The sequence below is a fragment of the Equus asinus genome, chromosome 20 (genome assembly GCF_041296235.1).
Source record: "Equus asinus isolate D_3611 breed Donkey chromosome 20, EquAss-T2T_v2, whole genome shotgun sequence".
NCBI classification, from domain to species: domain Eukaryota; kingdom Metazoa; phylum Chordata; class Mammalia; order Perissodactyla; family Equidae; genus Equus; species Equus asinus.
The window spans coordinates 85,043,141-85,067,022 of NC_091809.1; the positions used below are offsets into that span (position 1 = coordinate 85,043,141).

A 23,882-nucleotide genomic window follows, 5' to 3' on the forward strand; every position below is an offset into this window, starting at 1 on the left:
ACTAATTCTACCACATGAGGGTGAGGTAGATTTGGGAAGGTGAAAAGAGCTCTTGAAAAGGACGGCTATAAAAATGAACATGTCTTGGGAGGTCTAGTCTACCACTGGCTCTTTTCTCACTGAGCCATGTGAGATCACAAGATGAGCTATGAACGTGTATTTAAATTATAACAAGCTCTGTGAGCATCAGAGTGGTCTAATTGTGAAACAGAAGCACCATTTTTTTAAGCAAGCATTTATTGAGAACCTATTTTCCAGGCCTGTATTTGCCTCTTTTGGTGACACAGATGAAATAATAAGATACACTTCATGCCTTTTTGAGGTTTGAGAGCTTCTGTTCTCAAAGAGAATGTACTCTTACAAATAATCACCTCTACCCTCGCCTCACTCGCTTTCTCGCTGTAAAACAGCTCCTCCAAGGTCATGCCTTTGCATGCTAATCAGTGCATACTTTGCAACTTTATTTTCCTTGACCCCTTATCAGCATTTGATAGGTTCTTCAGACCACCCACTTCCTTTGGCCGCTTCATTCAGCAGATGTGTGTTGAGTGCCTTGTCAAGGACTTGGTTCTTTATCCTAAATGTGATAGGAAGATTGTAAGCACGACAGTGGTATGACCAGTTTTGCATTTTTAAAACACTGCTATGGCAGCCAAGTGGAGAATGAATGGAAGGTGGGGGAATGGACTTGGGGAGCCACTCGGAGGCTGCAGCAGTGGTCCAGACACGGGGACGGGAGCGAGGACTGGAGGGTAAGAGCGGGAGTGGAGAGAAGTGAGCCGATTTGTCCTACCGCCCTTTCTGTTTTGCTTTCTGCTTTTCCGGCCCTTCCTTTCCATTGGCCTTTGCAGGCTTCTCTGCCCCGTCCGTCTCTGCTGCTGCTTCTCTCGGAGCCACCGAACTCACTCTCCCTGTGGAATCTCATCTACTTCCACGGCTTTGAGAACCATTCATTTACTGGCAGCTCCCAGACATATAACTGCCAGTCCGGTCTCTTCCCTGAGCTCCAGACTTGAGGATGTCTCAGTCTGTGTGTACTAAACCCCCAAAGCTCAGCAGAAACGAGTTAATTATCCTCTCTCCAGACATGCTCCTTCTCCCACATTGCGTCTCGGTGAATGGAGCCCCCTTCCTACCAGTGTTCTGGCATCACTCTTGATTCCTCCCTGGCCCTGGTCCCACAAATAGTTGTCACCAAATCCTGCCAGGTTTACCTCGGGGACAGCCGTCAGCCTTTCCACTTCTCCACCCCGCCATGCCGGTGCCCTGTGCAGGCTGACATCAGCTCTGTCCAGCGGACTGCAGGAGGCTCCCAAATCGTCTTCTCACCTACACTCTTGCTCGCCTCCGCTCTGTCTCCAAACTGTTACCTGAGTCACCTTTTCACAAATCTGGTGCGCTGTTTAAAATCACCAAAGACTCCTCTTTGCTGACAGAAGAAAGCTCACATTTCTTAACATAGCTTAACGAAGCCCTTCCTGACTTCCCCCCGCCCACCTCTCTAGTCTCATCTCCTGCAACTCTTCTTCCAGGACATGCTGACAGGCTTTCAGTTCTCCACACGTTGCTCTCTCTTGCTTCCAGCTCCAGGCCTTTGCTTTGGACGAGGCTTTCAGGGCGACAGTGACCCCTGCGGCTTTCAGCCTAGGCAAGAACCCAATTTGTGGGTTTCACATTTCATCCGGAACAGTAACTCCTGCTCAGTGTGGGAAATAGTGAAAATTAGGTTGAAAGCACACGCTCAGAGCATTTCTGAGGCCCCTGGGGAGTCATGTCCTTGGATAAATGACTGGTTGGAGTTTGGATGCTACAGAAACTGACTCAGGAAGCTGACTGACAATCCATGCACTTGTTCCCTGCTCAGGTCCGGGCAGCTCCCCCTCCGCCTACGCAGAACCACCGAAGGCCAGCGGAGAAGATCGAGGATGTGGAAATCACGCTGGTGTGATGGTGGGTTTGCCCGCCCATTACTGCTACAATCAAGGCCAGGCTGGGAGTTTGGCCACTCTTGTTTTTTAGGCAACTTTGCATGATGATGACTCTTGAACAGAGCAAAAACAAGGAGGATTATATGTGACTGGGTGGCCTGGTAGACTCCTCCCACAGTTTGAATATTTTGTGCCTTTTTTTGTTGTCATTTTCTATGTCATCTCTCCTATCATAGCACAAATCCTAGTGGGCCCTAGAAGCAGAGAGGGGACAGCCCTCGTGCCTGACAGTGGCCCGTTTTTATATAAGACTCAAGACCAGGCCTTGTTCACGGCACAGTCACAGAGACACTGATCACGTGCACTCGCACAGTATATTACTGTGGCCACAAGGATGCGGCAAAGATTCTCATCTTTCTTCAAGTGGCTTTTGCTTGTCTGATTGAGCCTAATCAGATGGTGTCGGCTACCTGAGGACGCAGAAGGAGGGACTTCAGGAGAGGCTGGCTCCTCCCCACAGTCAGTCCCCAGACTGAGAAAGTGAAACTTGTTTGGAAAAAAGTGGACTGCCCTGAGTTTAGCGCCAATTGCATTAATGCACATCTCTTCCACAACTAACAGGTTTAAAACAATAACAGTGTCCTTTGTATTAATATTTATGCCATTCATTTAGTATTAGTGGAGCTAATATGGAGGGGCTGGCCTAGTAGCCAAATCTTGTCCATCACATAAACTAGTAGAAAGGAGGCTGCAGCTAAAGCAGAATGGAGCTTCCAGGCCTGAAATGAGCCGACTTAATATTCTTTTTGTATTTGGGTATTTTTCATCTTAATTTTTGCAGCATATACTCTTCTGACCAGTATCCTTAGAATCTGAATGTCTAGATAAATTGGGGACACCTACTTGCCTTGTTGAGCTTCTCTACTGGGGAGGCCCTAGCAATATTTTATTCCCTAGCCAGTGCATTGGCCCAGACAGGCAAGTGGTGGCCAGTCCACACCAGTGGCTGCCCACTGCAGGAAATGCAGCTTCCCAGGTCCCACTGACCTGACATTCCCCCGGAAGGAAGAACTTATGGCTCATGGAGGAAACCAGCTTCCTGTGAAAAAGGACTACGGATTGTACATGCTGCACACATGCAAATTTACAAGAAGACCAGTTCTCTGCATCACAGGGAGAGCTGGAAGGAGCTTTCCCTGCAGGCCAGCAAGCCCACAGAGCAGGCGTCCCAGCGTAGGCCTCTGTCACTTCTCCACCGCCTCTGGGAGAAGGGAGCGCATTACCTAGGGATGAAGGGATGTTTGCCAGTTGTTTAGTTTTTTTAAGAAATCAAATTTTCAGAATTTAATCCAAAAGTTGTATTATGCTTTGCAAACTCCATCCCACCTAAGAATCTTTTAAAACTTGAAATGCTCGCCAAATGTCCCCATGGGATTTTTGACCAAAAGTAAGGTCATAGCTGAAGAAATTTTTAGTTTGTCATTTGATCACTTCAGTGACAGTACCCACTGATGAATCTTCTCCGTGATTTGGGGCTTTTTGTTTTTGTTTTTTGCGTTTCTTAACCTGTTGATCTTTTTGAGGTCTTTTTGTGTTTATCAAACTTATTCTTAAGTTTAATAAAGAAATTAAAAGGGTGGTTTTTTTAAGATTTTAAAGTTTGCCGACGTGTTAAAAATCTTCAAAGCACTTTAAAAATCTTCAAAGTGCTTAAATCAGGCAGTTCTTGCCACCCAGTCTTGTATTCTCTCTTTAGCTAGCCAAATTGTCCTTGAATCTGGGTTTTCCACATTCTCAGAGGGTTATTTGAAATCTTTTGTTATATTTTAAAATATTTTCTGGAAGAGCTGCTAATTTTATTTTAAAAAAACAAGTTGTAAAAATATGCCTCCTTTTTAAAAAGAACCCCTCCCTCCAGGACATGAACCCAGCGTCCGAGTGCACAGGGCGGCTCAGAGGGAGCGCCTGGTGCAAACGTGCTTTCTTTACAGTGGCTGTACAAAGTTTGTATTTATTATGTATAAAATGTTGAATAATAAAACAATGGAATTAAGTTTCCTAAGTTTCCTTACAAAAAGATTGGGGTAGACAGACTTTTCTAAATACACAGTACTTCTTATAAAGACACTCCTAGGCCCTCCTTTAAACCACACAACAGATACAGAGAGGGGGAGGTCAATTAATCCATCTGTGGGACAAACAGTCCCTGATGCCACCCACCTGCCAGGGGTAATATCCTGGACACTAGAGATAGGAATCAATAAGTTGCGGTCTTTGCTGTCAAGGTTCTTTCTCAGTGGGGAGAAAAAGAGGCACACACATCAGGACAGGGAACTCCCATTCTACAGCTGGAGGGGTGAGAGGAGGGTCACTGATGTCCCCTCAAGGATGTAACCAGTGGCTTCCAGGAAGTGGGCATCCTGGGCTCCTCCGCCCCCTCCTAAACCTCTTCCCTGAGGAGGAATGAAGCAAACAAAGGAGATTGTACTGGTCCCAGAGGGGCAGAGACGACTCTCGGTTAAAGGCTGAGTCCCTCTGGCTGCCAGCCAGCCACACCCAGGGCCAAGGCTCAGCCTGTTTGTGGAGGGAGCCCAGAGCGCTCCTCTCTCCAGAGCTGGGCACATGCAGTATGTATTCTTCCAGATGTTTTGTGTGCATAAACCTCATATGTGATTGACTTTGTATGTAAGTGAAATTATATACTACATTTAGGTTTGCCTCATTCTTTTTAAAGGCTGCATTGTATTCCATTGTTTGGATATATCATAATTTAAACATTCCTAGAGTAATGGATGTTTAGATTGTATCCATCCACTTGCTATTAGAAAGTTGAAATTCGGGGCCAGCCTGGTGGTGCAGTGGTTAAGTTTGCACATTCTGCTTCAACAGCCTGGGGTCCGCCAGTTCGGATCCCAGGTGCGGACATGGCACCACTTGGCAAGCCATGCTGTGGTAGGCGTCCCACATATAAAGTAGAGGAAGATGGGCACAGATGTTAGCTGTGTCAGGGCCAGTCTTCCTCAACAAAAAGAGGAGGATTGGCAGCAGATATTAACTCAGGGCTAATCTTCCTCAAAAAAAAGAAAAAAATTAATATCTTTGAAATTAATATCTTTGTACATAATTCTTTATAAATTTGTTCCAGTAAAAATACTGGGTAAATTCCTAAATGTGTCATTTGAGAGTCAGAAATGAATGTGTATTTAATTTTGTTAGACTTTTCCATATTGGCATCCAGAATGATTGTATCCATTGACACTCCCACCAACCGCACAGGAGATGACAACGTGGACTTTGGAGTCAGAAGATCTGAGTTCAGTCCTGGCGCCCACTTGACAGCTGTGGGAAGTGAGCTCCAGTGTCCTCACTGGAAACCTGAGAATAATGCTGTGGATCCAAGAAGGACATATAAAGTGTGCAGAACGGGGGGATCACCACAAACACTCTCCGCCATCTCCTCTCCCCTCTTCAGCGTCCTCCCCTACAGAACTGGGGTCCTTGCTGCTCTTCCAGCTTCGCAGTAACACAGGGTGTCTTGAGGCCCAAGGGAAGGAGCGTGTGTGAAAGTGCTTTACCGTAAGTATGGAAGGCTGTCAGTGCACACTAACTATCATTTCCATCTTCCGCCTTCCCCGCTAATGAAGGCTGCTCACATCTGAGACTGCTCTTGGCCTCGGAGGCTTAGTCTCTGACCAGGGGACAGAGTTAAGCTAATTGCTCCGCCCCAGTGTCATGGCTAAATTTTGGCCTCCTTCGTCACAGGAACCAACTGTAATGAAATCAAGGCAGGTTCACAGCACGCCAGCTGATCCCTGTCCTCTGGGACCCACCGCCCCAGCCCACACCCACCAGCCAGAGGAGACGCGAGTGGGAGGAGGTCACCTGGCCTTAGCCCTGCCACCACTTGATGCAACCTTTCCCCCAGGCTGCCACATGCCCAGTTTTAAAAGGAACAGAATGAGATGGTTTCAAAGAGCTTATTCACGCTTATGTTCTAGATAAGTGCAGTTTCTAGATGCAGACAGAGAACATCACACAAAAAGGACATGATATTTGAGAACAGACTTACTAACACACAGACTTCTCGGGATGGCCAGAAATTGAAAGTGCAAGCTGCTGGACTCTCCCCTGAGACAGAGCAAACCCTCAACGAGGCTGTGATCACATCCCAGGCTGCACTACCCACTCGCTGCCCCAGGAGCTGGGCCGCGGCTTTTGGTTGTGGGGCCAATTACTGCCTAACCTTCTCTGAGTGGCCTCATGACAAAATCTGGCTGCTCTGAATCTTTGCATTTATTTTCTTCATTAGGAAGCTGTTTTTCATGACAAAAATACAACCAAGTTACAGAAATTTTTGTTTAGAAGGGGGAGAACTGTAATTTGCCCCAAAATCCTACTTGTAACTTGACACAACCAGTGTAGGTTTCCTCCTAGACTCCCCGTCTTTGCTGTTACTGCTTGATCCGCCAAGCCCCCTGCGAATGCCAAAGAGCGTCTTGTTCCTGGACCACTTCCCCCTGGTTCCACTGGCCAAGAAAACAAATGTAGTACTTCTGCCGGGTCTGTTCCTGAGAGCTCTGGTCTGGGAATATTTTCCTGAAATGTTACCCTGAAACAACAGAAATGAACCCACAAGTGGGTTCACACCCCTTCCACACTGTGTGCTGAACACCCAAGTGTCCTCGTCACCCACTTGCTCCTATGAGGGGCAGGGGAAGAGTCTGGTTGAAAGTCCTATATTCAAGTCCCTGGGCCACCTCGATTAGCTGTGACCCTAGGCTTGTCCCTTCACTTTTCTGGGCCTTGGTTTCCTCATCTGTAAAGTGGGAATGAGAAAACAATACAAACTTCCTAAGATCCACGAGGATCAAATAAGATAATGTACAGAGAAGCTGAAAATACTTTTGACCAGTGGATGTGCATCCAGAGAGAAGACAGCCTGACCCCAGACGTGATATGTCTGAACCTCACAGACGGATCCACACCTGGGGCCGCCAGGATTCCTCCAGCGAACATCTGAAGGGCCAGGACCACCTCTATTCAACCACCCTTTGTCCAGTCAGCAAACTTACTGCTCCAGGCACTGGAGACACAAGTGACTCAGATGCCCTCCCTGTCACTGAGGGGCTCACATCTGGTGGAGGGGACTGGGAACAGCAGCCTCGGGCCAAGGTGTGTCTCCCAGAACAGGGAGATGACCAAGGGGCAGCAGGAGCCAGGAACAAGGGCTTCTGTTGTTTCTCCCTCTCCGGTCTGAGGCTCACCAGGCCTGAGACTGGGCAGGGCGGGCAGAGGAGGCCGTACTCAACCCGCAGAACAGCCCGGGGAAGAGCTGTCACCCGTGGTGAGGCCCAGAAGCGGGGCAGGAAGAGCCTCACAGATGGGGAAACTCCTTCCCCTGGAAGACACTGTGATCTGCCCAAGGTCTCTCAGCAAGACGACTGGGGGCAGAAACTAGAACTGGGCTTCCAGAAGACCAAGCCAGCCCCACTCCCCACTCAGCAGAACCTGAGTCCGGTTTTTAGAAAAGAGAGAATCAGGCCTGGGTTCTTATCCCTGCTCTGCTGTGTGACCCTGCACAAGGCCTGGCCCCTCTCTGGGCTTCACTCTGGGTGCACAGCAAGGATGAAGGCCATTCCAGCTTTGACGTTAGGGCACCAAACTGAGGCAGGCAGCCCCTGAGCACTGAAAACCTGAGCACTGAGTACTAAAAACCTGGAGAGAACTAAAAGCCTAGGGTCCTATCCTATCCTGGCCCCTCTGCTGCAGGGGACCACAGACCAGAGCTGCAGCCTTCCCAGCGGCCACCCCTCCGAGCCCTTCCCTGCTGGGCCTCTGCCAGCCCCTCTGCCTCCGCGTGGGCCTTCCTCACCCCTGCAAGGCCTTGACCCATCTCTGGCCTTCCACACTTGCTCCTCCAGGAAGCATTCCTCCAAGCAAGTTGAAGTGCGCGTGTGTGTGTGCTCCCAGAGGTAAGGCAGCTGCACCCGAGGGTGTGCTGTCAGATTTGCCCCATTAAGAGGGGAAGGCTGAGGGGAGGAGAGGGGCCGCTGTTCCAGGAGTCAAGTCAAACCATTTCCCGAGCACCTCATGTGTTCTCTAAGCAGTCCTCACTGCAGTCCTCTGAGGTCCTTGCCCCGAATGGTGTAGCTGCTAAGAACCCCTCAGGATTCAAGTCCACCTCACTCCTGTGGCCCGCATATCCCCACTTCAAAGGACATCAACCTTCCAGGCTCAGGCCTCGGCGCCCAGGGCGCAGGTGGAAGGAGAGGCAGCAGGGAGGGATTTCAGTTAGAGTCAGCCACCCAGCAGCAGAGGCAGGGGGCACAGCACTGAGGCACGGGGGGCATGCCCTGCAGCTCTGCCTAATTGGGAGCCCAGATTCCCTGACATTTTGTAAAAATCTATATATATAAAATACAGTCATAATCCAGCTGTGTGATCTCACATCACTTAACCTCTCTGAACCTCAATCTTCTCATCTGTGAAAGAGATACCTACATCACGAGGTGGTTGGGAGGAACAAAGATACTGCATGAAAAGCACCGAGCACAGGGCCTCACACACTGCACTCAGCAGTGGTGGCTCCCGGAAGCACTGGTATTTCCAGCCATGAATCCCAAGAGTGGAGAGAATGGCCTCAGCAGACAACTAGGCAGCTGGTGACTCCTGGTGGCCACTGGGAGCCAGGACCTGAGGGCTGGGCCTGGCCCTGGGACATCGATTAAAGGATGCTGGACGCCTAGAGTCTTCCACTGTCAGCCTTGCCGGGTCCTTGAGTCAGAGAATGCAGCCACTTAATAAACATTTCTGGAGGCTCTCTCTGTGCCAGGCCTGATCCCAGGGAATACTCTGTTCCCAGCCGGGCCTCTTCCAAGAGCTCCCTGACTGAAAATGGAGGGACACAGACACAAACGGGAGCACAGGGACGGAGGAGGCCCCTGGCCAGCAGGCAGATGACAAAGGGCTCTCGGTGAAGGGATCCCAAAGCACAACTGAGTTGGGGCCTGGGAGGGAAGGACATTCTGGGCAGAGAGAAAACCACATGTAAGACACTCTCAGAGCAGCAAGAAAATGGAGCAGCAGCTGAGACAGTAGGGTCGCAGCCAAAGGCTTTGAACTTCATGCCACAGTTTCTCTGCAGGCTGCAGGGGAACTTCAAAGGGGTGCACATGTGACCATGACACCTTAGAAAGTCACTCTGGCCATGGCAAGGGGACTGGGTAGGGAGAGCGCAGGTCTAGGAGGAGGTGGCCTGCAGGGGCAGCAGGCATGGTGGGGACTTAGACCCAGCAGCCCCAACCTTGGGGTCCGAGAGGACATGGGGCGTGAGGGGAGAGGAGCTCATGTCGGGAGCTGATGCCCAGGTGGCTGCTGGGTATGTCACCTAGAGCCCAGGGGACAGCTGGGCCAAGAGCAGAGAGGGATCTGGGAGTTGGCAGAGGGCAGATCTGGGTACTTAACCAATACATCTGCAGCCTTCAGCACGTGCCAGGAGCTTTCCAAGTCCTAACGCATTGAGCCCTTTGAGGTGGACGCTGTTATCCATTAACAGAGAAGGAAACTAAGGCACAGAGATGGTAAGTAACTTGCTCAAAATCATTCAGCTACTAAATAGCAGAGGTGAGATTCAACCCACGCCAACTGGCTACAGAGTCCAGGCTCTCAGCTCTGGGCCACCCATCCTAGAAATGGTTTCCAAAACCCTGGGACTAGCAAAGATCCCCACTGGAGACTCTGAAAGGTGATAAAGAAAGAGGCAAAGAGTTCTAGAGTAAAGCCTTTGAATCTCAGCTGGGCAGACCCCCAGAGGTCAGGGACGTTAGTCCCCTCCTCCAGGTTGGGGAAGGAAGTGGGGCACGCAGGCCCCCCCCCCCCAAGGGTCTGCCTTATACTCCAGAGGCTCGTCGTGCAGATTAAATGTGACACCGATGGAAGTGAAGCCCCAGGCCCAGGCCTGGCCCATGGCTGCCCTCCCCGACCAACACACACAGGCCATTCCCCACCCACTCCGGGCTCTGCCTCTGGAGCAAGAACGTGGCCCAGTCCAAAGGCAGCCCTGTTGTACCACGTACTTGACATCACTCTCTGGTTTGTGAGGACCCTTTCCACCAGGGCCCCTCTGGCTGCCTCCCCTGCTCCCTCCTCAGAACTCCCAAGGCCCCTCCTCAGCCTCTGTCTACCCTGGGTGCCTGAAGCGGGAAGGCCCAAGGTGTTGGCTTGGCCTCAGGACCAGCTTGGACCAAGGGTGAAATTCCCATGGCTCCAAGAGCAGCGGCCTTCGCTGCCTCTGGCCATTCTCCATGCTGTCTCCTCCGTTAGACGCAAACAGACGTGAACAGCATGAGGCCGGGCCGGCTCTGCCCCAGCTCCGCGTGGGAGGAAGAAAGGGAGCCAAGCCCGGATCTCCTCCAGCCACCAGCCCAAAGGCCTCTCTGTTCCCTGAATGCTGTAAAAAGGCAACACCAGTTTAGATGCAATTTTTTTTTCCATTTTTGGCAGAAAAATTGAGGAAACAGAGATAAACAAAAAAAAAATACTGTAATTCCCTCCAACCTACACTTAGTTTTTAAACAAATAGGCCAGGTCCTGCCAGGCCTTCTTCCCCACTAAAGGCCCTGAGGCCACCCCCCCAGGCCCCCGCACCCCGACCCTGGAGCCCGGTGGAGCAGTAGGAAGCTGTCCTCCAGCTTCAGGCTTCAGACTAGAGCTCCAGCCCGGGCAGGGGGTCGTGCCACTAGTGCCAGAGCACAACCTTCCTAGCCTGGTCCACGCTCACCACGTGGGTTCCGGAGTAGCACCAGGCCACGGCGTTGACAGCAGCGCTGAGGAGAGAGAGGGGCAGGCTTCAGGGGGCGTCAGGAGCTGGGCCTGCAGCCTGGCTCTGCCCCTCATTCCTGGACCTGGGCAGTTTGAGGCCCTCTCTGAGCCCCACCTGCAAAATGGGCTCACAGGGCTGTGGTGAGGATGGACCCAAATGTACATGGGAGGGCACTCTGTGAACTGTGAAGGGCTCTGGGGGGATGGAGGGTATGGGACAAGGGCAGGGGACTCCACGATCCCAAGCATGTCAGAACCTGGAATCGACTTAGCAGGACTGGGCTGGGGTGGCACTAGCCCTGAGGCTGGGATGGGCAGGTGGGTGGCGGCCGTGCTCACCAGTGGGGTCCTCGAAGGCTACTCTCCAGTTTCCCAGTGTCCACATCCCAGATGTAAAGGGCTCCATCCCAGGAACCCGCCAGCGCATAGCATCTGTCCGGGCTGCAGTGGCCACAGAACAAGAGAGAGATCAGAGGACACACAGACACACACACCCTAACACAGATGCAGTCAGATGGGGCGCACTCGGACACAGGCACGTGCTCTCCCAAACACACCTGAACACGGCTTTGGTCCAGTCAGAACCGCACTTGAAGCCTTCAGCCCTGAGGACAGACAGGGTTTGGGGTCAGAAGGGAGGTGGCCGCCAGTCCCTGCCCTCAGCCAGGAGCTTCAAGAGCCTCCTCTCTCCCTCAAAGGGTCGGGCACCTCAGCAGGCCCTGGTCCAGAAGGGCCTGCAAGGAGGGGCCCCCACTGACAGGCCCTGGGGGACCTTTTACAGGGGACGAGAGGTCCAGCTGCCCTGGCCAAAGCCACAGGTCAGCGGGCCAGAGGCTGGTACCTGAACACCTGGCGGATATTGCTGACACGCAGGTCGATGACCTTCAGCGTGTCGTCACGGGAACAGCTGAGCAGATGCAGCTGGTCATGGCTGAGGCTCAGGGAGGTGACCCGGCCTTGCACAGGGATGACCTGGATGCAGCGGGGCCCCCTGAGGACCGAGACAGAGACGGGGATGAGGAGCAGCCCACCCTGACAGGGCCACTCCTGACAGGCGTCCCCGGGCTCAGATCACTGGGGCCAAGGCTGACTGTGACAAATCTCCCACCACGGCCAGCGCCTTCCAACAGGAACTCAGGCAGCCTTTGATTCAAAGCCCCCGGAGCCCCTGAAACCTTTAGGTCACTAAAATAAGTGCTGGAGGGAAAGCAGTGAAAATCTGTCTTCAAATGTGTGAAAGAGAGAGAAGGGCTTCAGACAGCAAGCCTGCAGACCAGCGAGGGGAGGCCCGAGGCAGGCACGGCCTCCAGCACCAGCTTTATACACCATTCGAGCTCAGCATTGGGCTCCAGGTTCGAAGAACCACCAAAACATTTGTTCCTTTTAACTAAAACATGGTAATTAAATGGAAAAAGGGGCTTCTCCATCTTGGCTGGCAAGGCCCAGGCAGAGTCCAGCGATTGGAGGAAGAGCCACTAAGAAGGTGGCACAGCTCCCTGGGGTCAGCTGAGCCTTCAAGGACCCAAGCCTGTCACAGAAAGGCCACCAGCTGGGAGCACCAACCCCACAGCCTTACTTCCCCGAGGTACCCTCCACAGCTCCACGGCCAGAGAAAGGAAAGAGAACCCAGGAACCCCGGCCCCATGCCTCCACCACCCACAGCCTGTGCCTGTCACCTGCTGTCCCAGAACCGGATCTTCTGGTCATTGTGGCCACTAATGATGAGATGGTCCCCACACACTACATCGTTACAGTAGGAAAGGACATTGATGGTCCTGGAGCCTGGGGACCAAGGAGCAGAGCCCTGGCCTCAGAGAAGGGTTGGACACATGGGGAAGCTGAGGCCCCGAAGCTCCAGAGGGGCAGCGTCCTCCCAAAACTAGAACCCAGGTGCCCTGCCTCCCAGCCCAAAGCCTGAGGTCACCAAGAAACTGGCAGAAAGCACCAATGGGGGACAGAGAGGAGGGCCCTTGGAAGGTTTCTCCCCAAATGCCTGCGAATCTCAGAGCCACTCCCAGAGAGCAAGCTGAAGCCTCTCCCAGCAGCCTGGGAGGGGCCCGGAGGGCGGGGCGGGGGCTGGGTCTCACAGTAGGCGCGACCAAGGTCCCACTCCTTCACTGTCCGGTCTCGGCTCCCAGTCACCGCCTCGTGCCTCGTTAGCTTGAATTTGGCAGCTGTCACTTTGTCTGTGTGTCCAGACAGTGTCTCCTGCTCCCCATCCCAGATATGGATCAAGGGCACAGCCAAGACCCCAAAACACCCCCTCCAGTCCCAAGGCATGACCCCTGACCCCCAGGCTGCGTCCCCAGGCAGGCCTCACCTTGGACTGCGCCTCCCCAACCTTCCAGAGCTGGGCAGCCCGATTGTAAGTAGCTGCCAATACCTGGGAGCCCTAGAGACACGGGAGTGGAAGGGAGAGGTCCTGAACCTGGGCCCGGCCAGAGGCAACGTCCGTCCCTCAGGCCGGAGAGCTGGGGCAGGGGCTGCCTCGGAGCTTCCCACAGCCCAGGGCAGCAGGCAGGCGGAGGAGCTTGTGGCCCAGGGAGGATTTGGGTAAGAGCTCCAAGGCCTGGATCTAGGACACCCACGATGTTCCCTCAGGTGCCAGAGCCCCCGCCTGCCGGGTGTGGAGAGTGGCGGGCATCCCACGCCACTAGGGCAAAGTCCACTCACCGAGGGGTCGAAGTCCACACTGGTGATGCTGCCGCCACCTCCTTCAAGGGTCTGGTGGGCCTTCAGGTGACCTAGGGGGACCGGGGGAATGGGCAGGTGAAATGAGGTCACTAACATGAAGAGGAAGAGCTGGGACAAGGAGTGGGAAGATCCGTCTCTCCCAGATTAGAGGACAGAACTGCTGGGTCTGTTCTGGGGGCCACGGCTGGAGGCTGCACCTTCCCGAACTGCCAGCAGGGGGCCTCAGGGAGCAGCTGCTCATCTTACAGACAGGGCTGGAGGGGACGAGAGAGAAGGGACTGTCCCTAAGTCACACAGCAAGCCAGGGCCAACCAGCTGGAGACTCGTCTCCTCTAGGAGGCCTCCAGGAGCTGGCTCAGCCTCCCCCAACACACCCCCCTCTACAGAACCCAGGGTAGACAGCTAATGTCTGTCTCCTAACTGAGTTCCGAGAGTTCAAGTGATAACAGAAGAGGTGACCTGCTGGACCACAGGGACCTGCTCCTCAAGGGCCTGTCCCTGTACCACTTCACGATCAGGGACACCCACCTCCCCTAACAGGGACCATCTGGGCCAGCCCTCCCCATCCTGCAGGCCTGGACCCCAGGAGCTGGGGGGCACCACCCTTCTTCAGAGCAGGGAACCCAGAACCCTTGCTAAGGGGTCATCTGGCCACTGCCCACAAGAATGTTCCAGGCAAGGAAACACAAAGAGACCCAAGACCTTTACCCATGAAGGAGCGAGCTGAGGGTGGGGTCTGGAGAGAAAGCAGTGGGTTGGCCTGCAGGGGAGGGACCCTCACCTCCCACAACATTCCAGAGGTGGATGAGGGAGTCAGCCCCTCCGGTGGCCAGGAGGCTGCTGTTGGGGCCAAAACAAACAGCGTTGACCTCGGAGAGGTGGGCATCCTGGGGGGAAAAGGAGAGGTTGGTGGCCCTGGTCCTTCATGCACGCCTCTTTGCACATGCTCACAGGCTCTCTCTCACAAGCACCTGTGCACATCAGGCCTTACCACCTCCACGTGGACCCCTGCAGCAGCCTCCCCCTACACCGCCCCGTGCTTCCCTGCCTGGCCTCCTGGTCTCCCAGCCTCCCGTCTCTCCCTCCCCAGTCTACTCCCCATTACAAAATGCTGAGGGGGTCCCACCACAAGCTGTGGAAGGAAAATTCCTGCTCCTACTAAGGAGCCCGGCCTTGCTTCCCTGGCCTCCGCGGACCACCCCTGCAGCCTGTAACCCCCTCTCAGTACCCCATGCACATGGCCCAGCTCCTGCTCACCAGCACATCCTGAGTCCAGGTAGGAAGCCGGGCGGCCACACACACAGGGATGCTCTGGTATCGCTGCTCGGGGGCCCCCCCAACTGAGTGGCCTCTCCTCTTCTTGAAGCTGGGGGTGGGGTGTCAGGAGGGCATTCAGCAAAGCCTCGGACATGGGGGCCTCAAGCTCCCGAGGCAGCAACTACAGGAAGCAGACATGGAAGGCAGCAGAACATGGCCCAGAGGGGCAGCGAGCATATTCCCCAACCCGGCCTCTGACCCTAGGGCTCAGTGTGGACATGGGAGGGGCAGAGAAACAGACATAGAGGCAGGGCAGGGTCAGTGGAAACCTCGGGGCTGGGGTTTCAGTCCTGGCCTTGCTACTGCTTGGTTCTGACCCTGGAGAAGTCCCTGACATTTCTGAGCCTCAGTTTCCCAACTGAGTGGCAGTTCCTGTCCGGCCTCAGGCTGGAGCTCTTGGTCCCGTAAAGAAACTGATGAGGGACAAAGCCCCGAGGGTAGCTGGGCTATCCAGCCCCTAGACAGCTCCTGCCTCTGGGGCACAGCAGAGACTCACACACAGAGTGCTGGGCAACATACAGACAGACAGACCCAAGGTGGATACACAGACAAAGCCAGGCCTCTGGGAGCCTCACACAGGGCTCCAAGGGGCCCGACCCCTTCACACACGTGTTGGTGCACACACACTTACTCCAGAAGCCCCTTCACCACATCCACACAGCGGGACAGCGTCAAGGAGGTGGCGGAGGCAGACCTGGGGCCGAATCAAGAGAGCTGGACTAAAGGACTGGCCGGTGGGTGGGCAGAAAGCAGTCACTCATCCTAACACTTGGCCAGGGACCCCAAGGCCCAACGCCTCTTAAGCCCGGGATAAGAACTTGAAGACCAGGAGAGTGGGATGACCCAGAGCAGGCCCAGGAAGGTGGAGGCAGAGAGGGATTTGGCATGAAGTTCCCCAGTTCCCACCATGATGGTAAGGACTGCCTCACCACACAAGTGCCCCCAACAAAAGCTCCTGGGAGGCTGAGGTGGGCCTGTGGTGGGGGAGGGGTGAAGATACCCCAGGATGGGAGAGCATAAGGCTCAGGGTAGGAAAAGCTGGATCTGCAGAGACCTGAAAAATGCCCAGGAGAGGGTGTGCCCTGGGATGACTTGGCCCACCAGGGCTGCCAAGGGCTTTGGAGACCAGCATCTCCTGCCCCTCCCCCAGGCTCCTTCCCTGGACACCAGTGCCCTGGAAGGAAAGGCTGAAGGTGGGCCTGCAGGCTGGGGAATGGGGCAGGGAGAGGGCAGCCTCAATGCCAGGCAAGTCAAGATGGATGAGGGAGCCTGAGGGGAGAGGTGCCCAAGGACTGAAGCCCCTATCCAGTCCCTCCCTTGTGAACTCACACCTACACACGCTCAGAAGTTCACACCACTCAGGTATGCTCGCCCAAGCTTGGACACATGTGCTCTCATGTGTACACACACACATGCCTGTGACAGCTGAGCCTTGCCCACAGCTTCCCTCCTGGTGACACTCTTTCACCAGCCTGACACCCCACCCCCAGAGCTCTGGTCCTGGGAAGGAAAGAAAGGGGTGAGGACAGGGGCTGGGGTCCCTGAGGTGGCACTGACCCAACGTGGCTCCAGGCACTAGAGATCAGAACTGTTCTGGGAGATCTGAGCTGTACCCCAGAATCTCCCAAAGGTCCTAGAGGAAGACTGCAGGACAGGGCCAGCTCAGAGCTCTGGGACCGTCCTCACCTGAAAGGCCTCCTCCACTTCTCACCAGCCTCACTCTCCAGGGACTCCGGCTCAGCAGCCAGCGCCAGAGTCTTGGCCGGCTCCCTGACAGCATAGCCTAGGATGCTTGGGCTCCTGGGAGAGAGAATGAGGCTCAAGAAGGCCAAGGGACTGGCCAGCCCGTCCGTGCCCCAGAGTCCAACATGGGGAAAATGTGCAGACCCAGGGATGAGGGGTCCGTGTGGGTGCACGTGTGGCAGGCAACCGTGCTGGCTCCTATGACCACATCTGCACGTGTCCGCGAGAGCCTCGGGACCGCGGTCGTGCACACGTGCTGCCAGGTGCACGGGTGGCGCGGGCAGAGAGGGGGCGGGTAGAACTGGAGGCAGCAGCGGGAGAGCAGGGCGCTCCAGCACACGCGGGGCGGAGGCTCGGCGGGCGGGTCCGGGCGCATCCCCATTCTTACTCGCTGATGCTCACGGTCCGCTTGGCAGCCTTCTTCAGCTCCTGGGACACCCGCGCCTGCTTGGCCCTGAAGGAAGAAAAGCCCGCTGACAGCCGGGCGCGGCGCGGGGCGGGTCCCCTCTCCCGGGGCAGGCGCCGGGCCCCTCCCGCACAGGGGGCACGACCGCTCGAGAGCTCCCGGCGGGGCGGAGCGGGCCCGGCGCGCACACCTCTCGCGGCGCTCGTTGCGCAGGTTGCGCTCGGCGGCGGCGCGCGCCTTGCGCTGCACGAGCCGCTCCAGCAGCTCGCGCGCCTCCTCCTCGAGCCTGCGCAGGGCCGCCTCCTGGACGCCGGCGTGCGCGCGCAGCGCTTCGTAGGCCGCCCGTTGTGCTGCGTTCCGCGCGCGCCGAACGTGCACCCGCTGCGCCTGCTGCGTTCGCTCCTCCTGCAGCTGCGCCACGCGGGCCTCCAGCTCCGCCAGCCTGGGGGGCGGAGGGCGGGGAGCCTCTGTCACCGCCCAGGGGCAGCCGGTCTCCGAGCGGGCAGAGACTTGCCCATGGGCAGGTGGCCTGCCAGGCGGCCCAACCAAGTCTCCAACCCAGCCTCCCGCCCTCAGAGTCCTGCCGGTCCGGCCTCGGAGAGCACCACGCGGGGCAAGCTCTCGGGCCTGCTGGAGCCCCGAGGGGTCCTCCGTGCCCCCGTCCCCGGTCCCTGTGCGCTGGCCCGAGCCTCACCTGCTTTGCCGCTGCTCCAGCTCCGCCTCCAGGGCGCCCAACGCCGCGCTCTTCTCCACTACCTGGTAGGCCATCTGCGGGCGGCGGGCGGGCCAGGTGAGCACCGGTGCCTCCAGCCCCTCCCGGCGGATGGGACGGGGGCTGCTGCCACCCCCACCCCGCCCCGCCCCTACTGAAAGGAAAGCAGAGGCTCGGCCCGGTTTAAGGTCCTGCACAGGGACGCCTGGCTGTTTTGGGACAATGCAGGGGCCTCAGGCCCTGGGGTCCAACACCTGAGTTTCAGTCCTGCCAGCACCATTTAGTTTCGCTGTGACCCCAGGGTAGTCATATAACCTCTCTGAACCTGCTCTGTTTCCTCACCTGTAAAATGGGAATGCTGGTGCTTACCTCGGGGTAATGCAGAATTATTATGAGGAATATTTCAAATAATGGCAAATGTTTATATAGCACTTATGTGTGCCATGCCTCTTTCTGAGCACTCTACACACATTAACGCGTTTAATGCCTGTAACAACAGCATGAGGTAGGTACTGCCATTCTAGACGCGGACATTGACCCAGAGAGGTTAAGTGTCCTGCCCAAAGTCACACGGCTAAGTAGCAGAGCTGGTATTTGAACCCAGGTCACCTAACATTATGTTCCAAGTAAAGGACTGGTCTACAGGAGGGGTTTGAGGGATGTGGGGTCTGCTTCCCACCTCTCCATCCCCTGACATAGATTCCAGAGAGCAACAGGGAGCTGCGAGCAGAGGCACACAGGAATGGACTGGGGGAGCACAGGGCCCAGAATGAATACTGAAGCTGCCCCCAGCCCAAGAGTGGGAGTGAGGGGCATCTCGTCTATCCCCCTGCCTCACTCAACCGTCCTTCAGCCGAGAGCTGGGGAAGCCACAGAGAGGAAGCTCAACTCCCACCTTTTAGAACTGAGGGGCCAGTGGGAGAGAAGGACCCCAGGCAAAGCAGTTCCTACCAGTGGGGCAAGAGGAACAAGAAGAAATAACCAAGGCTGCGGGCTCTTGTTGCTAACCTGCTCCTTGTTCTTTCTCACATGGGCTGGGTAAGGCATGGACTGAACAGCGAAGATGGTGCTGTCCACCTACAGTCACACGTCACCCTATATGAGTGGGCCTGGGAGGGACCCTGCAGATGCAGGGCAGGGAACCTACTCCCAGAGCTGGCCCAGTCAGTAGATTTATAATTCCTTTCACCACTGAGCAAGCTTACCTCCACTTCTGCTCCCTCACCTGTCATTTACTTTCTTTGATGTTTTGTTATTCAATGTTTTTTAGTTGATGCTTTTCAAAATTCAAATAATAGAGATGAAAAACAGATTAGTGGTTGCCAGGGGTTAGAGATGGTTGGGGGACAGGGATGAGTTATGACCAAAAAGGGGTGGCAAGAGGGAGATCTTTGTGGTGATGAAATAGTGCTGTATCTTGATGGTCACACAAATCTACAAGTGACAAAAGGACAACTGTATACACACTTCACAGCAATACCAGCGTCCTGGTTGTGTTCCCTATGGTTACATAGGTTGTAACCAATGGAGGAAACTGGGTGAAGGGTACACAGGACCTTTCTGCACTGTGTTTGCAACTTGCTATGAATCTATAATTATATCAAAATAAAAAGTTAAAAATAATGAGGCATGTTTGTTGTGATATGTGAAACAGTACTGAGAATTAAAGAAAAAGCCACTCCCCACGCCCTGGCATATCCAATGGGAACTGACTGGTGTGCATCTCAGGAAGTGATGGGGAGGGAGAGAGTGCTGAGAGCAAAGGGTAGGCTAGGGGTACGTGGAAGTATCCCAGACAAGGGAACCATGAGGTGGAGACACGAGAGTGGCAGGAAATGCAACAAGAGGCTGGAAGGAGAACTCGCTGGGGAGCCAGGGTAAGGCTCTGGAAGATAGATAGCAAACTGATAATGGGGAGAGGCGAAGAGAGGGGCTTTCCCTTCTTTACTCTGTGGGCTTCTGTTCTCTTGAAATGTTCACAACAAGCAGGAATTTGTGTATTCCTTGCCTTTTTCTAAGGGAGATCATTTGCATTAAAATATATCACTCTGAGTGGTGGACGGGGGTGCCCAGGGAGGAGTTATCCAGGGAGGATGAGGAGAACTTGGACCAGGCCAGATAAGACAAGAAACAGAGAAGGGGAAGGATTTGGAGGCAGGATCCATGAGCTGCTGACTAGCTCAGGATGGAGGGCTGGCAGGGCCAGAGGTATCCCTGGATTTCCAGCCCAGTGACGACCAATGGCGGGGATGTACCTCTTCCTCACTTAGTCTACAAATATTCATTAGCATGGACTGTGGAGACAGGCCCCTGGGATACAGTGGAGGCAAAGCAAAGGCATCCCAGGTCTTGGGGCTCTCACAGCCCAGAAGGGGGCTCAGATGTTTGAGGGTCACCTCTCAAGTGTCACGTTGCCACTCCAACAGGGACTCTGAGGGAGAGGTTCTCACTGGGTTCATAGCCCCATCCCCACACTATTGGGCACGTGACTTGGCGCACTGGAACTGGGGGTGTGTTCATGGCTGTCAGTCTCCTCCAGTGGACGGGAAGCTCCGTGGGGCCAGGTCTTGTTCCCTGCTGCATCCCCTGTGCCCTGGATGTAGCAATTGTCAATAAATATTTGTTGAAAGAATGAATGGAGATCACAGAAGTGGATTCGTGTGGGAGGGAGTTCAAATCCTGGCTCCGCCTCTCTAATAAGCCTCAGTTTTCTCTGCAACCATAAAATTGTGGAGGGTTAGCTGAAATAATGCTCAGCCCAGTGCCTACAGGGACTCGCCTCTTAATGTGGTGTTGGCCATATTATGGGGGAGATGGTGGGTCGATTTTAGATGTGATGTCCAAAAACCAGCTGAGCAAAGAGTCTGGAGCTCAGAAGAGGCCAGGCTAGAGATGTGTCTGGGAGTCAGCAAACAGAAAGGAGCCAGAGAAGGAAGTTCAGACGCAACAGCTACAGCAAGGAGAGGAAAGCCAGGAGAGTGTGGTGAAACAGAAGCCAAGAGACACCATGGGGTTGGGGGGCAGTGTCAGGTGGCAGTAGCACACCCTGCCATGGAGGGAGACCACCTGGTGGGGCAAGTCGTGAGCAGCGCAGACTGGCCCATCTGGAAGAGGAACAGAAGCTGCCCAGCCCCTGCACACCTCACCCGCCTCCCTGAGCTCTCACCTCACTTCCTCATCTTGGGCTGCCAGAGCCAAAATAGAGAGCACTCTGACCCCTCTCTAGCCTCAAGGCATTGGCCTTGGGGAATGTTCCTCACTTGCTGGCTCCCTTGGACTGCGTTCCCCACACCCCGCAAAGTCCTGGATCTTGGCCCCACCCCATCCTCTCTCAGATCCCTGCCCAGCCTACCTCTCCACAGACCAGCCGGAGCCCCTCCTCCTCCTCTTGCCACTTCACCCTCAGAGTGCCTGGGACTTGGTCTGAGTCAGGCCCCGACTCCTCCTCCCTGTCAACCAATCAGAAAGGGGTGCTCACTGTCCGTCCATTCACCCAGGGGATGCACATGAAAAGCCTGAAACCAGAGCCATGAACTGTCTCCTGAGGAAGGTGAAGCCAGAAAGCCAGCAGAGGAAAGAGCAAGTCTCCAGAAATTGGAGCTGCCCATGACTCCTGCTCTGGAATTCCCCCAGGCCTTGGGCTCCCTTCTTGAGGCCCCTCCCAACTCTGAGCCCTAACCCATTCCTGGTTCTCATCTTCACTCCCTCTTTGGAGTAGGTAGCAAGACCCTTCTTTAGGCATCAGGTAAGCAACAGGGAGACAGAAAAAGAGGATGGGAAAAGACAGGAGTGTGGGGGTGGGAGGGGAAGGAGATGGGACAAATGCAGAGATGGACTGAGAAGGGTAGGAGAGAAAGGACATTCTAAGCAGCTGGCCTGGGAGAAGCCTCAAGCTTCAAGAGGGAAGCTGCGTCTCCCCTCCCCTGGGCAGCAGCCAGGGGTAGATGAGGTGCCAGGGAGAGAATGAACCCAGCATAGGCGATGGGGGCAGGGCCCAGGCACAGGCAGCCCATTGTGACCATGAACACACACTCACCAGAGGCCCTGGTGGGAAGCAGGAGTGACATCATTTGGCTCTGGCTGGATCTTCTCTGAGAACCGGGCCAGCAGCTCAGCCTTCTCTAGAAGACGGTTATCTATGGGTGCAAGAGGGTGAACCTGGGGTGGAGACAGACACCTTCCAGCAGACTCCAGGCATCCAAGTTACCTCCTGCTGGAAGGGCTCTCTGCAGGAGCCCAGGGATGCAGAATTGGGGAGCTACAGGCAGGCTGGGCTCAGCAGGTGCTTGCAATAGTCTCCCAGGACCTTCACCCCTGGCACAGTCGCCTCACAGCACTAGCCCCCAGGCTCTCCCAGGCACAGAGAAGGAGGACCAGTGCTGGGGAAAGACATGGCTGCGCACTGCCTGCTGAGGGAAGGGAGAGCCCAAGGATTGATTCAAAGCTGCCCCAGGGCAGGGCCTGGCACCAGAGAGTGAGGAAACAAACAAGTTCCACCTGCCTGCGGCCTTTGGCAAGTCACTTCCCCTCTAAGAGCTCTACCTTTCTGGACTAAAAAATAATCCTGACTTCCCCAGGATTGGCGGAAGTTTCCCCAGACCGGAACAGACAGTCCTTGAGCAATTATCCAGCAGACCTCCTTGAGTTTGGTAGTTTGTGCTACAGACCCTGGAACACAGCCCCTCCACCCCCACCCACCGTCACAGTCACCATCACTTCCTCTTTTCTCACCAGTTCCAGGGTAGAGTGGGGGTGACAAGCCCAGGCCTAGCTCCTCAGCTCGGGTCCCTCATGCAGTCCCCTACCTGTCACCTCGACTGATGTTGCTGGCTTTGTTCTCACACAAAACCCTACCCCAGCCCCCAGGGCACTGCGCTGGCCCCCCAGCAAATCTAAAGAAGATGCCATTTTGCCCAATTTACAAGAGAGAAATCTGAGGCTTAGGGATATGCCCTGCCCAGGACCACAGAGAAGACTGAACTTCAATGTATCTGATTGCAGCCCTCCAGAGTCTCTGCAGTCCCACTGATTTGCAGCTCCCGGGGGGGGAGGGGGGGGCAGGGGGGTGACTCCTCCCTCAAAGTGAATGGTTCCATTGTCCATCAGAGCAGTGGAGAAGTGACACTGCCTGGACGCAGGGGACTGGCCTCACATCCCTGAAGGGAGAGGACCAGAAGCCTGGAAGGTTGCAGAGAAATCTCCCAGGACAAGAACAGCAAATTCAGTGGGGGTGGGGAAGAGGATGGTTAAGCAGCCAAGATTAGGACGAGTGATGGAGCTGGAGGGATTGTGGTTAGCTTTTCAAGCCCAGACATACAATCTCAGATGAGCAGAGGCGCTACCCACAGATGGCACACCTGTTCATCGTGGCTTTCGCTGCCTAGAAACAACTCTGTGAGAGTCTGACTTCCCTGGGCTCAGCCCGCTCCCTCCCGCAGCTTGGATCCCCGTGCTTCTCCCCCAGGCCGGGCGTGGCTGGCCGCAGAGGTGCTCCAAAACCCTGAGCCGGGATCACCTATCCAGTGGCAAAGCCTGCGACTCTCAGTTTCCTCCCTAGAGATTTCAGAGTTTAGAAGTAGCTGCTCTGGACAGTCTCGCGAGGGGGACAAATGGACTGACCAGGCTCTACCCTGGGGACCGCCTGGGAGGGAGAAGCATAAGAGACCTTAAAAAACCAACAGTCGCTGACGAACCCGTGCCTAGGAAGCCTAGCCCGTGGGAGGCAGAGCCAGACGACGAGGCGCGAGGAGACCTGGCGCACCAGGAGGGAGCTCCGTCTCTAGGCAGAGCCTGGATTGGAAGGGGCAGGAAAGCTGGCCAGTCGGAGGTGGGACGTAACAGACAGGGGATCCAGCAGGCCCAAGGCCTCGGAGGCGAGAAGGCGCTGGTGCACTTGGGTCCCAGCCGGAGGAGCCAGACAAACCTCCCCTCGCCCAGAGCCCCGTCCCCTGCACGGCCATCTCCTAAGCCCCCCGGGGCGCACTCACAGGCCGGCACCAGCTCCAGGAAGAGTGCCTTTTGCGTGCGGTCCCGCTGTCGAAGCTGCCGCACGATGTGGCGTTTCCAGCGGGCCGCGAGGCTGGCGGGGGCGCCCGGGCCCGCCATGGCCGCCCTCTTCTGCCTCCTCCGCGCGCACCTCCTGCGGGAGAAGGCGCGGCCGGGCCGGGGCGGGGCCCCGAGGGGACTCTCCTTGACGTCAGGGGGCGGGCCGCGGCGGGGAATCCACGGGCTATACCAAGAGCGTTCGCGGGGGGAGAACGGA

At 55.5% G+C, this 23,882-nt stretch overlaps 2 protein-coding genes across 8 annotated transcripts in view; one reads left to right on the plus strand and one right to left on the minus strand.

The window, feature by feature from the left end:
- FCHSD2 (FCH and double SH3 domains 2) overlaps positions 1 to 8,363 on the plus strand; it is a 276,252-nt gene extending 267,889 nt beyond the window's left edge. For 4 of the 5 annotated variants that reach the window (XM_014842037.3, XM_014842036.3, XM_070490776.1 and 1 more), the window contains one exon: positions 1,865 to 3,981. In XM_014842037.3, the coding sequence (XP_014697523.2) occupies positions 1,865 to 1,948 (84 nt within the window). In that variant the 3' untranslated portion in view covers positions 1,949 to 3,981. Of the gene's footprint in view, positions 1 to 1,864; positions 3,982 to 5,204 lie in introns of those variants that run through there. The other variant, XM_070490775.1, reaches the window with a different exon arrangement.
- A 2,031-nt stretch (positions 8,364 to 10,394) lies between these two features.
- Positions 10,395 to 23,807, minus strand: ATG16L2 (autophagy related 16 like 2). 3 transcript variants are annotated; one of them, XM_044753583.2, is made up of 18 exons: positions 23,608 to 23,802; positions 21,657 to 21,756; positions 20,973 to 21,069; positions 17,603 to 17,676; positions 17,099 to 17,350; positions 16,891 to 16,956; positions 16,446 to 16,559; positions 15,391 to 15,453; positions 14,700 to 14,808; positions 14,224 to 14,329; positions 13,422 to 13,492; positions 13,069 to 13,140; positions 12,836 to 12,956; positions 12,425 to 12,530; positions 11,590 to 11,739; positions 11,306 to 11,353; positions 11,088 to 11,189; positions 10,395 to 10,753 (listed from the first exon to the last, which is right to left on the minus strand). In XM_044753583.2, exons 1-18 carry the CDS (start codon positions 23,723 to 23,725, stop codon positions 10,666 to 10,668), a joined length of 1,857 nt encoding a protein of 618 aa, XP_044609518.2. In that variant the 5' UTR covers positions 23,726 to 23,802; the 3' UTR covers positions 10,395 to 10,665. The 3 variants fall into 3 exon arrangements, with proteins under 3 accessions (XP_044609518.2, XP_070346879.1, XP_070346878.1); XM_070490778.1 differs by lacking the exon at positions 20,973 to 21,069 and having other exon boundaries at positions 10,396 to 10,753; positions 23,608 to 23,807; XM_070490777.1 differs by lacking the exon at positions 15,391 to 15,453 and having other exon boundaries at positions 10,396 to 10,753; positions 23,608 to 23,800.
- Between the last annotated feature and the right edge of the window lie 75 nt (positions 23,808 to 23,882).